Source organism: Panulirus ornatus, chromosome 51 (assembly GCF_036320965.1).
Source record: "Panulirus ornatus isolate Po-2019 chromosome 51, ASM3632096v1, whole genome shotgun sequence".
NCBI classification, from domain to species: domain Eukaryota; kingdom Metazoa; phylum Arthropoda; class Malacostraca; order Decapoda; family Palinuridae; genus Panulirus; species Panulirus ornatus.
Genome location: NC_092274.1, coordinates 5369029 through 5383749, shown reverse-complemented (window position 1 = coordinate 5383749; position 14721 = coordinate 5369029). Strand labels below are relative to the sequence as shown.

The 14721-nt window shown below is 42.8% G+C and overlaps 1 protein-coding gene across 1 annotated transcript in view; it reads left to right on the top strand.

Moving 5' to 3' along the window:
- Positions 1 to 8526: 8526 nt before the first annotated feature.
- LOC139764869 (uncharacterized) overlaps positions 8527 to 14721 on the top strand; it is a 128109-nt gene continuing 121914 nt past the window's right edge. Inside the window, exon 1 of the mRNA XM_071691897.1 lies at positions 8527 to 9251. Coding sequence (XP_071547998.1) covers positions 9224 to 9251 — 28 coding nt within the window. The 5' untranslated portion in view covers positions 8527 to 9223. The remainder of the gene's footprint in view (positions 9252 to 14721) is intronic.

The window sequence follows — 14721 nt, the reverse complement described above, 5'->3', positions numbered from 1 at the left end:
TCAGCCCTTTTTCAGCACATAAATCTACAAGCTCTTCACCATTTCCATTTACAACACTGAACACCCCATGCATACCAATTATTCCCTCAACTGCCACATTACTCACCTTTGCATTCAAATCACCCATCACTATAACCCGGTCTCGTGCATCAAAACCGCTAACACACTCATTTAGCTGCTCCCAAAACACTTGCCTCTCATGATCTTTCTTCTCATGCCCAGGTGCATATGCACCAATAATCACCCACCTCTCTCCATCAACTTTCAATTTTACCCATATTAATCGAGAATTTACTTTCTTACATTCTATCACATACTCCCACAACTCCTGTTTCAGGAGTATGATACTCAGGAGTATGATACTCAACAAACTTATACCTCTGTAATTTGAGCACTCACTCTTATCCCCTTTGCCTTTGTACAATGGCACTATGCACGCATTCCGCCAATCCTCAGGCACCTCACCATGAGTCATACATACATTAAATAACCTTACCAACCAGTCAACAATACAGTCACCCCCTTTTTTAATAAATTCCACTGCAATACCATCCAAACCTGCTGCCTTGCCGGCTTTCATCTTCCGCAAAGCTTTTACTACCTCTTCTCTGTTTACCAACTCATTTTCCCTAACCCTCGCACTTTGCACACCACCTCGACCAAACCACCCTATATCTGCCACTCTATCATCAAACACATTCAACAAACCTTGAAAATACTCACTCCATCTACTTCTCACATCACCACTACTTGTTATCACCTCCCCATTTGCGCTCTTCACTGAAGTTCCCATTTGCTCCCTTGTCTTACGCACTTTATTTACCTCCTTCCAGAACATCTTTTTATTCTCCCTAAAATTTAATGATACTCTCTCACCCCAACTCTCATTTGCCCTTTTTTTCACCTCTTGCACCTTTCTCTTGACCTCCTGTCTCTTTCTTTTATACGTCTCGCACTCAATTTCATTTTTTCCCTGCAAAAATCGTCCAAATGCCTCTCTCTTCTCTTACGCTAATACTCTTACTTCTTCATCCCACCACTCTCTACCCTTTCTAATCAACCCACCTCCCACTCTTCTCATGCCACAAGCATCTTTTGCGCAATCCCTCACTGATTCCCTAAATACATCCCATTCCTCCCCCACTCCCCTTCCATTGTTCTCACCTTTTTCCATTCTGTACTCAGTCTCTCCTGGTACTTCCTCACACAAGTCTCCTTCCCAAGCTCACTTACTCTCACCACCTTCTTCACCCCAACATTCACTCTTCTTTTCTGAAAACCCATACAAATCTTCACCTTAGCCTCCACAAGATAATGATCAGACATCCCTCCAGTTGCACCTCTCAGCACATTAACATCCAAAAGTCTCTCTTTCGCACGCCTGTCAATTAACACGTAATCCAATAACGCTCTCTGGCCATCTCTCCTACTTACATAAGTATATTTATGTATATCTCGCTTTTTAAACCAGGTATTCCCAATCATCAGTCCTTTTTCAGCACATAAATCTACAAGCTCTTCACCATTTCCATTTACAACACTGAACACCCCATGTATACCAATTATTCCCTCAACTGCCACATTTTTTCTCACCTTTGCATTCAAATCACCCATCACTATAACCCGGTCTCGTGCATCAAAACCACTAACACACTCATTCAGCTGCTCCCAAAACACTTGCCTCTCATGATCTTTCTTCTCATGCCCAGGTGCATATGCACCAATAATCACCCACCTCTCTCCATCAACTTTCAGTTTTACCCATATTAATCGAGAATTTACTTTCTTACATTCTATCACATACTCCCACAACTCCTGTTTCAGGAGTATTGCTACTCCTTCCCTTGCTCTTGCCCTCTCACTAACCCCTGACTTTACTCCCCAGACATTCCCAAACCACTCTTCCCCTTTACCCTTGAGCTTCGTTTCACTCAGAGCCAAAACATCCAGGTTCCTTTCCTCAAACATACTACCTATCTCTCCTTTTTTCACATCTTGGTTACATCCACACACATTTAGGCACCCCACTCTGAGCCTTCGAGGAGGATGAGCACTCCCCGCGTGACTCCTTCTGTTTCCCATTTTAGAAAGTTAATACAAGGAGGGGAGGATTTCTGGCCCCCCGCTCCCGTCCCCTCTAGTCGCTTTCTACGACACGCGAGGAATACGTGGGAAGTATTCTTTCACCCCTATCCCCAGGGATAACATACATATATATATACATATACACATACACACACATACACATACATACGCACATATACACACACACACACATACATATATATACATATGAAAAATGTAAGAAACAATTTAGAAAATTGAAACTTCTAGCTTGAAATGAATGAACAAATGAATGTCACATAATGGTTGAACCTCTGGCTATGGAAAAAGGAAATGTATAACTTATATTATTTTTTTTTTTTTTTTTTTTTTTTTTTTTTCCAAAAGAAGGAACAGAGAATTGGGCCAGGTGAGGGTATTCCCTCAAAGGCCCAGTCCTCTGTTCTTAATGCTACCTCGCTAACGCGGGAAATGGCGAATAGTATAAAAGAAAAAGAAAAAGAAAAATATATATATATATATATATATATATATATATATATATATATATATATATATATATATATATATATATATATTTTTTTTTTTTTTTTTTTTATACTAATCACCATTTCCCGCATTAGCGAGGTAGCGTTAAGAACAGAGGATGAGGACTGGGCCTTTGAGGGAATATCCTCACCTGGCCCCTTTCTCTGTTTCTTCTTTTGGAAAAAAAAAAATGAGGGGAGGATTTCCAGCCTCCCGCTCCCTTCCCTTTTAGTCGCCTTCTACGACATGCAGGGAATACGTGGGAAGTATTCTTTCTCCCCTATCCCCAGGGATAATATATATATATATATATATATATATATATATATGTCTTTCTTTTTTTTCTTTCATACTATTCGCCATTTCCCACGTTAGTGAGGTAGCGCTAAGAACAGAGGACTGGACCTTTGAGGGAATATCCTCACCTGGCCCCCTTCTCTGTTCCTTTTTTTTTTTTTTTTTTTTTTTTTTTTTTTTTTTTTTCCCGGTCTCCCGCGTTTGCGAGGTAGTGCAAGGAAACAGACGAAAGAGATGGCCCAACCCACCCCCATACACATGTATATACATACGTCCACACACGCAAATATACATACCTACACAGCTTTCCATGGTTTACCCCAGACGCTTCACATGCCTTGATTCAATCCACTGACAGCACGTCAACCCCGGTATACCACATCGCTCCAATTCACTCTATTCCTTGCCCTCCTTTCACCCTCCTGCATGTTCAGGCCCCGATCACACAAAATCTTTTTCACTCCATCTTTCCACCTCCAATTTGGTCTCCCTCTTCTCCTCGTTCCCTCCACCTCCGACACATGTATCCTCTTGGTCAATCTTTCCTCACTCATTCTCTCCATGTGCCCAAACCATTTCAAAACACCCTCTTCTGCTCTCTCAACCACGCTCTTTTTATTTCCACACATCTCTCTTACCCTTACGTTACTTACTCGATCAAACCACCTCACACCACACATTGTCCTCAAACATCTCATTTCCAGCACATCCCTCCTCCTGCGCACAACTCTATCCATAGCCCACGCCTCGCAACCATACAACATTGTTGGAACCACTATTCCTTCAAACATACCCATTTTTGCTTTCCGAGATAATGTTCTCGACTTCCACACATTCTTCAAGGCTCCCAGAATTTTCGCCCCCTCCCCTACCCTATGATCCACTTCCGCTTCCATGGTTCCATCCGCTGCCAGATCCACTCCCAGATATCTAAAACACTTCACTTCCTCCAGTTTTTCTCCATTCAAACTCACCTCCCAATTGACTTGACCCTCAACCCTACTGTACCTAATAACCTTGCTCTTATTCACATTTACTCTTAACTTTCTTCTTTCACACACTTTACCAAACTCAGTCACCAGCTTCTGCAGTTTCTCACATGAATCAGCCACCAGCGCTGTATCATCAGCAAACAACAACTGACTCACTTCCCAAGCTCTCTCATCCCCAACAGACCTCATACTTGCCCCTCTTTCCAAAACTCTTGCATTCACCTCCCTAACAACCCCATCCATAAACAAATTAAACAACCATGGAGACATCACACACCCCTGCCGCAAACCTACATTCACTGAGAACCAATCACTTTCCTCTCTTCCTACACGTACACATGCCTTACATCCTCGATAAAAACTTTTCACTGCTTCTAACAACTTGCCTCCCACACCATATATTCTTAATACCTTCCACAGAGCATCTCTATCAACTCTATCATATGCCTTCTCCAGATCCATAAATGCTACATACAAATCCATTTGCTTTTCTAAGTATTTCTCACATACATTCTTCAAAGCAAACACCTGATCCACACATCCTCTACCACTTCTGAAACCACACTGCTCTTCCCCAGTCTGATGCTCTGTACATGCCTTCACCCTCTCAATCAATACCCTCCCATATAATTTACCAGGAATACTCAATAAACTTATACCTCTGTAATTTGAGCACTCACTCTTATCCTTCTTTTGGAGAAATAAAAAAAATCGAGAGGGGAGGATTTCCAACCCCCCGCTCCCTTCCCTTTTAGTCGCCTTCTACAACGCGCAGGGAATACGTGGGAAGTATTCTTTCTCCCCTATCCATATATATATATTTTTCATACTATCCGCCATTTCCTGCGTTAGCGAGGTAGCATTAAGAACAGAGGACTGAGCCTTCTAGGGACTATCCTCACCTGGCCCCCTTCTCTGTTCCTTCTTTTGGAAAAAAAAAAAGAGAGGGGAGGATTTCCAGCCCCCCGCTCCCTCCCCTTTCAGTTGCCTTTTACGACACGCAAGGAATACGTGGGAAGTATTCTTTCTTCCCTATCCCCAGGGATATATATATATACTCGACCATTTCCCATTTTCAAACTGTCACAAGCTTTGCGAGTTACTCCCTGAGTGCCACCAGAGGCATATCATGTGCAAACAAGTGCCACTAGAGGTATATTATCTACAAACAAGTGCCACCAGAGGCATGTCATCTGCAAACAAGTGCCACTAGAGGCTTATCATCTGTAAATAAGTGCCACCAGTGGCATATCTGCAAACAAGTGCCACTAGAGGCATATTTGCAAACAAGTGCCAGCAGAGGCATATCATCTGCAAACAAGTGCGATCAGAGGCATATCATCTGCAAACAAGTGCCACCAGAGGCTTATCATCTGTAAATAAGTGCCACCAGTGGCATATCTGCAGACAAGTGGCATCAGAGGCATATCATCCGTAAACAAGTGCTACCAGAGGCATATCATCTGCAAACAAGTGCCACCAGAGGCATATCATCTGCAAACAGCAACTGTTTCACCTCTCATGCCCCTCCCACTTCCCCCTCCAGTCCCAAGACCCTCACTCACATGATACGTATCAAGCATCATTGACCCAGACCCACCTTGAGCTTCCCTCTCGTCCGGCACGCATACCTTTCCCCACTGGTAAAAAAAAAAGGAAATATATATATATATATATATATATATATATATATATATATATATATATATATATATATATATGGATGGAGTTGTGCGCAGGAGGATGGATGTGCTGGAAATGAGATGTTTGAGGACGGTGTGTGGTGTGAGGTGGTTTGATCGAGTAAGTAACGTAAGGGTAAGAGAGATGTGTGGAAATAAAAAGAGCGTGGTTGAGAGAGCAGAAGAGGGTGTTTTGAAATGGTTTGGGCACATGGAGAGAATGAGTGAGGAAAGATTGACCAAGAGGATATATGTGTCGGAGGTGGAGGGAACGAGGAGAAGAGGGAGACCAAATTGGAGGTGGAAAGATGGAGTGAAAAAGATTTTGTGTGATCGGGGCCTGAACATGCAGGAGGGTGAAAGGAGGGCAAGGAATAGAGTGAATTGGAGCGATGTGGTATACCGGGGTTGACGTGCTGTCAGTGGATTGAATCGGGGCATGTGAAGCGTCTGGGGTAAACCATGGAAAGCTGTGTAGGTATGTATATTTGCGTGTGTGGACGTATGTATATACATGTGTATGGGGGCGGGTTGGGCCATTTCTTTCGTCTGTTTCCTTGCGCTACCTCGCAAACGCGGGAGACAGCGACAAAGCAAAAAAAAAAAAAAAAAAATATATATATATATATATATATATATATATATATATATATATATATATATATATTGAAAGCTTTTCATTCATTGATATATTCATAACGTATTAGACCAACTTTGGAGTCCATACCTTCAGGCAAGTCTTATATACAGATCAAGAAGAGTAATGGTCCCAGACCAGGACCCTTTGGCACTCCGCTGGTCATCTCATTTCGAGAAGGTAGACATGTTTTCTTTGTACCCATCTACCAAGGGAAGGAGCTCCCCTTCTTAGTCATGTTTGGTGGTCAGACTGTAATTAGTCATTCCATACAATGCAGCGTAAAATACCCTCCAGCACTTCACATACAAGCGATCCACTCGGCCTTCCCTTCTTGTCTAAGACTTGAACTCACTCTCTTAGAAGTCAAAGAGGTTCGTTGTTGATAATCTTTCCCAGACACCGTGTTCTTTCTGCCTTACGTCATACAGGAAGTCATTCATTTCCTGTCTAACTATCGACTTTCCCAGCGCCTTACAGACGATGTTCGACAGCGTGTTTTCCCCGTCTCCTTTCTTATAGACAGGGATGACCTGTGCCCTTTCCCACTCCCTTGCCATCTTGGCCTTTCTCCAGCGACATCTTGGACTGTGTTCCAGCTTCCATCACACATGTCCGGCTCATGTGGCCACATTACATGACGACCATGAACCTTGTAGGGGTTAAAACTTCTTAATATTCACTTCATGTTATTAGCAGACATTTCGATGTTTTTTTAGACTTCGTCCGTATGTGTTATATTTACTGTTGTGGCTACGTTGTCTTCCAGTGCCAGAACACTTTGGAACTGACTGTGTTCATCACACGTTATGTGTAAGTTTTGCGTACGTGTTCATCGTAAAGGTGCGTCAGTTATGTGACGACATACGTATCAGTTGCGTCTAGGATGTACGACAGTCAATCGTCACGACCCGAGTGACCGGGCCAGACGGCGTCGCCGCCGACAATGTCAACAAACTGGTCGCGGGGAGAGAGACAACCTTGTCGGCAACACTGGAAGTCCTCCAGTCCAGGCTGCCTCCAGCTGGCGTCGGCAGTGCCTCTTCACCCGCAGACGGAGGAGGTCGTCCGCTCTGTCGCTCCGCACTCACGACACGCGGGCCTTTTAAATTATCTTCACGTCGCCATTTAAAATCATCCGTCATTATTTTCGAGTAGGTCGTGTCGATGACAACGAACGCAGGACTACGATGATCCATGCGCAGCGATCCCTGGACTGCAGAAACGTGGTTATTGACCTTAAAAAAAAAATTCTTGCAAGGTGGAAATTACCCAAGAAAGTGTGAGAAGTTGATAACCCACAAAGTCTCGAGTTGAATAATGAATGTGAACTGTTCAAACGAGCCAATATGTCTAGTTCCACCACAGTGGTAGTAGATGTGTAAGTGGGAGAGACAGTGGTAGCTGCAAACTGGAGACAGACGTTCTGGAAGGGGAACAACTCAGACATTTTGTTGTTAAGGTGTACAACTCAGACATTTTGTTGTTAAGGTGTACAACTCAGACATTTTGTTAAGGTGTACAACTCAGACATTTTGTTAAGGTGTACAACTCAGACATTTTGTTGTTAAGGTGTACAACTCAGACATTTTGTTAAGGTGTACAACTCAGACATTTTGTTAAGGTGTACAACTCAGACATTTTGTTAAGGTGTACAACTCAGACATTTTGTTAAGGTGTACAACTCAGACATTTTGTTGTTAAGGTGTACAACTCAGACATTTTGTTAAGGTGTACAACTCAGACATTTTGTTAAGGTGTACAACTCAGACATTTTGTTGTTAAGGTGTACAACTCAGACATTTTGTTAAGGTGTACAACTCAGACATTTTGTTAAGGTGTACAACTCAGACATTTTGTTGTTAAGGTGTACAACTCAGACATTTTGTTAAGGTGTACAACTCAGACATTTTGTTAAGGTGTACAACTCAGACATTTTGTTGTTAAGGTGTACAACTCAGACATTTTGTTAAGGTGTACAACTCAGACATTTTGTTGTTAAGGTGTACAACTCAGACATTTTGTTAAGGTGTACAACTCAGACATTTTGTTAAGGTGTACAACTCAGACATTTTGTTGTTAAGGTGTACAACTCAGACATTTTGTTAAGGTGTACAACTCAGACATTTTGTTGTTAAGGTGTACAACTCAGACATTTTGTTAAGGTGTACAACTCAGACATTTTCTTAAGGTGTACAACTCAGACATTTTGTTAAGGTGTACAACTCAGACATTTTGTTGTTAAGGTGTACAACTCAGACATTTTGTTAAGGTGTACAACTCAGACATTTTGTTAAGGTGTACAACTCAGACATTTTGTTAAGGTGTACAACTCAGACATTTTGTTAAGGTGTACAACTCAGACATTTTAAGGTGTACAACTCAGACATTTTGTTAAGGTGTACAACCCAGACAATTGAAGTTGTACAACCTTAACGTACCACCTAGACATTTTAAGTTGTACAACCAAGACTTTAAAAGTTGTACAGTCGACATTAAGTTGCACAACTTACACATTTTAAGGTGTACAACCTAGTCATTGTTGAGTTGTACAACCCAGACATTTTGTTAAGTTGTACAACTTGACCATTTTCTTAAGTTGTACGATCAAGACATTTTGTTAAGTTATACAACCAAGACATTTTGTAAGTTGTACAACCAAGACATTTTATAAGTTGCACAACAAAGACATTGTAAATTGTACAACAAAGACATTGTAAGTTGTACAACAAAGACATTGTAAGTCGTACAACCTCGACATATTGTAAGTTGTACAACCTCGACATATTGTAAGTTGTACAACCTCGACATATTGTAAGTTGTACAACCTCGACATATTGTAAGTTGTACAACCTCGACATATTGTAAGTTGTACAACCTCGACATATTGTAAGTTGTGAAGACTGTATATGGAAGGTTTATCATCGAGATATTGTACTTGTGTACCGGGGGAGAGGACGATTGTACAGGGAAGTGTACTGGTGATGTACAGAACTCTGGCTGGACTCGCATAGGAAACTGAGATGCTGTTGCCCGCTCCTCCGTTGACAGGTGAGTCGCGTTTTTTTTCCCGTTGTACTCCCGTTTATCGGTGGTTCTCATCTGTTCCTGTTGTACTTCCGTTTATCGGTGATTCTCACCTGTTCCTGTTATACTCCCGTTTATCGGTGATTCTCATGTTCCCGTTTATCGGTGATTCTCATCTGTTCCTGTTGTACTCCCGTTTATCGATGATACTCACCTTTCCTGTTGTGCGTGTTTTCCCGTTGTGTTTCCCGTTATTGCAATTAACCCCATCTGTTTTTCTGTTACGCCTCTGTTTGTAACCGTACCTTATGTTTATACTGTTGTAGCAGTTCATCGTCTGTTGCCGGTTCTTTTTAATCACCTGTTGTAATAACATCTTCAGTAGTTGTACTTCAACTGTACCTCATGATCTGTTGTGCATCATGCATTGTTCGCGTTCCTGTTGTGTGCTTGTTCATCATCTGTTGTACTCGCTCCTCATACCCGTTGAACATTATCTGTTGCTTACGTTCTTCATCTGTTGTGCCAATTCCTTTTCCCATCTGTTGTAGTTCTGTTGTTCATGATAAACTTCAGATGTCCCTCATGCCGATATCTCTCTTCACCTGTTTGTTATTATTTATATCATATATTCCCGCTATAACACCACAACTTTAATAGTTATTATTTATATATATTCCCGTTATAACACCACAATTTTAATTGTTATTATTTATATCATATATTCCTTATATAACACCACCACTTTAATTGTTATTATTTATATAATTTATTCCCGTTATTATACCAGGACTTTAATTCCTTTGACCGTATATATTGTGGATGCAGCGGCCTGTTGAACATTACCCGTTATTTCTAAGCTGTTCCTTATCTGTTGTACATTGTCCGTTTTAACTTTATGTTGCTCCTGTTGTCCTTCATCTTTCTCTGTTGTACTTCACTTGTCCCTGTTGTACTTTACCTGTCCCTGTTATATTTCACCTGACCCTGTTGTACTTCACCTGTCCCTGTTGTACTTCACCTGACCCTGTTGTACTTCATCTAACCCTCTTGTATTTCACCTGACCCTGTTGTACTTCACCTGACCCTGTTGTACTTCATCTAACCCTCTTGTATTTCACCTGTCCCTGTTGTACTTCACCTGACCCTGTTGTACTTCATCTAACCCTCTTGTATTTCACCTGACCCTGTTGTACTTCACCTGACCCTGTTGTACTTCATCTAACCCTCTTGTATTTCACCTGACCCTGTTGTACTTCACCTGACCCTGTTGTACTTCACCTGTCCCTGTTGTACTTCACCTGACCCTGTTGTACTTCATCTAACCCTCTTGTATTTCACCTGACCCTGTTGTACTTCATCTAACCCTCTTGTATTTCACCTGACCCTGTTGTACTTCATCTAACCCTCTTGTACTTCACCTGACCCTGTTGTACTTCACCTGACCCTGTTGTACTTCATCTGTGCCTGTTGTACTTCACCTGACCCTCTTGTACTTCATCTGTCCTTGTTGTACTTCAACTGTCCCTGTTGTACTTCACCTGACCCTGTTGTACTTCACCAGTTACTGTTGTACTTCACCTGTCCCTGTTGTACTTCACCTGACCCTGTTGTACTTCACCAGTTACTGTTGTACTTCAACTGTCCCTGTTGTACTTCACCTGACCCTGTTGTACTTCATCTGACCCTGTTGTACTTCACCTGTCCCTGTTGTACTTCACCTGACCCTCTTGTACTTCACCTGTCCCTGTTGTACTTCACCTGACCCTGTTGTACTTCACCAGTTACTGTTGTACTTCACCTGTCCCTGTTGTATTTCACCTGACCCTGTTGTACTTCACCTGACCCTCTTGTACTTCACCTGTCCCTGTTGTATTTCACCTGACCCTGTTGTACTTCACCTGACCCTGTTGTACTTCAACTGTCCCTGTTGTACTTCACCTGTCCCTGTTGTACTTCAACTGTCCGTGTTGTACTTCAACTGTCCCTGTTGTACTTCACCAGTTACTGTTGTACTTCACCTGACCCTGTTGTACTTCACCTGTCCCTGTTGTACTTCACCTGTTACTGTTGTACTTCACCTGTCCCTGTTGTACTTCAACTGTCCCTGTTGTACTTCACCTGTCCCTGTTGTACTTCACCAGTTACTGTTGTACTTCACCTGACCCTGTTGTACTTCACCTGACCCTGTTGTACTTCACCTGTCCCTGTTGTACTTCACCTGACCCTGTTGTACTTCATCTGACCCTGTTGTACTTCACCTGTCCCTGTTGTACTTCACCTGACCCTCTTGTACTTCACCTGTCCCTGTTGTACTTCACTTGACCCTGTTGTACTTCACCAGTTACTGTTGTACTTCACCTGTCCCTGTTGTACTTCACCTGACCCTGTTGTACTTCACCTGTCCCTGTTGTACTTCACCTGACCCTGTTGTACTTCAACTGTCCCTGTTGTACTTCACCTGTCCCTGTTGTACTTCACCTGTCCCTGTTGTATTTCACCTGTCCCTGTTGTACTTCACCTGACCCTGTTGTACTTCAACTGTCCCTGTTGTACTTCACCTGTCCCTGTTGTACTTCACCTGACCCTGTTGTACTTCACCTGTCCCTGTTGTACTTCACCTGTTACTGTTGTACTTCACCTGTCCCTGTTGTACTTCAACTGTCCCTGTTGTACTTCACCTGTTACTGTTGTATTTCACCAGTTACTGTTGTACTTCACCTGACCCTGTTGTACTTCACCTGTCCCTGTTGTACTTCACCTGACCCTGTTGTACTTCACCTGACCCTGTTGTACTTCACCAGTTACTGTTGTACTTCACCTGACCCTGTTGTACTTCACCTGTTACTGTTGTACTTCACCTGACCCTGTTGTACTTCACCTGTCCCTGTTGTACTTCACCTGTCCCTGTTGTACTTCACTTGACCCTGTTGTACTTCACCAGTTACTGTTGTACTTCACCTGTCCCTGTTGTACTTCACCTGACCCTGTTGTACTTCACCTGACCCTGTTGTACTTCACCTGTTACTGTTGTACTTCACCTGTCTCTGTTGTATTTCACCAGTTACTGTTGTACTTCACCTGTCCCTGTTGTACTTCACCTGTTACTGTTGTACTTCACCTGACCCTGTTGTACTTCACCTGTTACTGTTGTACTTCACCTGTCCCTGTTGTACTTCACCAGTTACTGTTGTACTTCAGCTGCTCCTGTTCAGTTTCACCTGTTATGTAGTTTGTATGTACCTTACCTGTAATTGCAGTACTTCATCTGTTGTTGCCCCTGAATATTCTGTTGTGCCTCGTCATCCGTTGTGCCACGCATGTTCACATAATCCACCGTAGGATTATGTGTTTCTCGGGTGACGTCATCAGCAACATAACCAAGTTTCATTTTTGGTTATAAATGATATGTAATTTAATGTAATAATCTTAGATTATTCTCGCGACGCAGTTTACTAACAATTATTGTTATTTGCTCGATTATTTAGCAGGTTTTGTGAGTTGAACACACACACACACACACACGCACATTTTATATATATATCTTTTTTCTTTCATACTATTCGCCATTTCCCGCGTCAGCGAGGTAGCGTTAAGAACAGAGGACTGGGCCTTTGAGGGAATATCCTCACCTGGCCCCCTTCTCTGTTCCTTCTTTGGAAAATGAAAAAGAAAAAGAAAATAAACGAGAGGGGAGGATTTCCAGCCCCCCGCTCCCTCCCCTTTTAGTCGCCTTCTACGACACGCAGGGAATACGTGGCAAGTATTCTTACTCCCCTATCCCCAGGGATATGTATATATATATATATATATATATATATATATATATATATATATATATATGTGTGTGTGTGTGTGTGTGTGTCCTAACCATCTGTTGCTAGTAGATCTGTCTGTCTCAAATAATTTGACGTTATTTTTTCGACGTTCATACATCTTTGTGCTGTCTTATTTTAACTGTAGCGTTATTATGAAGTCTGTTTTTCTCGTGCATTATTTTTTTTCATCATTAGTAACTGAATATGTTTATCTTCAGTTGATGACGTATTCATGATTATTGTTATTTTCCCGTGTGTGTGTGTGTGTGTGTGTGTGTTGGGGGGGGGGGTGCGATTTGGTCTCATTGCGTTAAACATGACAGTTACATGCAGGGGAAGGCGTGGAAATGAGGCCGTTATCTTCCTGGCGCTACCTTGCCGACGTGGGAAATATATATATATATATATATATATATATATATATATATATATATATATATATATATATATATATATATATATATATATTGGAAAGGACCACAATTGAGCGCTTGATCAAATATAATGAGTCCACGGGGGAAATGAAACACGATAAGTTCACAAGTGCACTTTCGTGCCGTAATAACATCATCAGGGGAGACACAAGAAAGAAATAGTCAGTTGATATACAACGACGACACGTAGCTAGGACGCCATTTGGTAAACCATTATATATATATATATATATATATATATATATATATATATATATATATATATATATATATATATATATATATATAAACCTGAGTCAGGTTCCTAATTCATCGTCCAAATCTAGGAGGAGGATGAACATCTAGGGTCGAACGTGTACCATCTGATGCGACCGGGATTCGAACCTAGACACTCGAACGTGGGCGGCCAGTGAGTGCGTCACGGTGAGCAACAGTGCCCCCCCCCCACCCCCCCACCCCCATCTGAGAGGGACTTTATCATGGGGTACAAAGTTACTTGGCCCCCCCCCCCCCCCACACACACACTCCCTTCACTATTGGTCATCGTGTTTTTATCCACAACAGTTTTGTGCCATGAGTTGTTAAGACACACTCTCTCTCTCTCTCTCTCTCTCTCTCTCTCTCTCTCTCTCTCTCTCTCTCTCTCTGCCATCTTCGGTCACGTGGCACCAGAGGCGAATTACTTAACCACGGTCCCCCCCCCCCCCCCCCCCTAACGACCTAATTACCTCGTGTGGTGTGATGTAGGCACACGACTTCCGCCGCTCGATGGCCTTCTCTCTCTCTCTCTCTCTCTCCCGGCCCTGTCCAGCCTGGGGAGATAATTAACCCCCCCACAAGGGGGGGGGTAGGGGGATTAGGAGCTGTGTGGGGGGGGCGAGTATTTACACTGCACGTATGAATGAGTCTCTCTCTCTCTCTCTCTCTCTCTCTCTCTCTCTCTCTCTCTCTCTCCCTGGGGGCCTTGTGGTCGGGGGCCCCCCGGGGGGAAGGGGGGTTCAATGGCCGTAAGCAACGTGGTTCATTCCACAGCGTGGGATGGGACAGGTTCGGTCCCGTTCCACTGAACATGGTTCATTCCACAGCGTGGGATGGGACAGGTTCGGTCCCGTTCCACTGAACATGGTTCATTCCACAGCGTGGGATGGGACAGGCTCGGTCCGTTCCACTGAACATGGTTCATTCCACAGCGTGGGATGGGACAGGCTCGGTCCGTTCCACTGAATATGGTTCATTCCACAG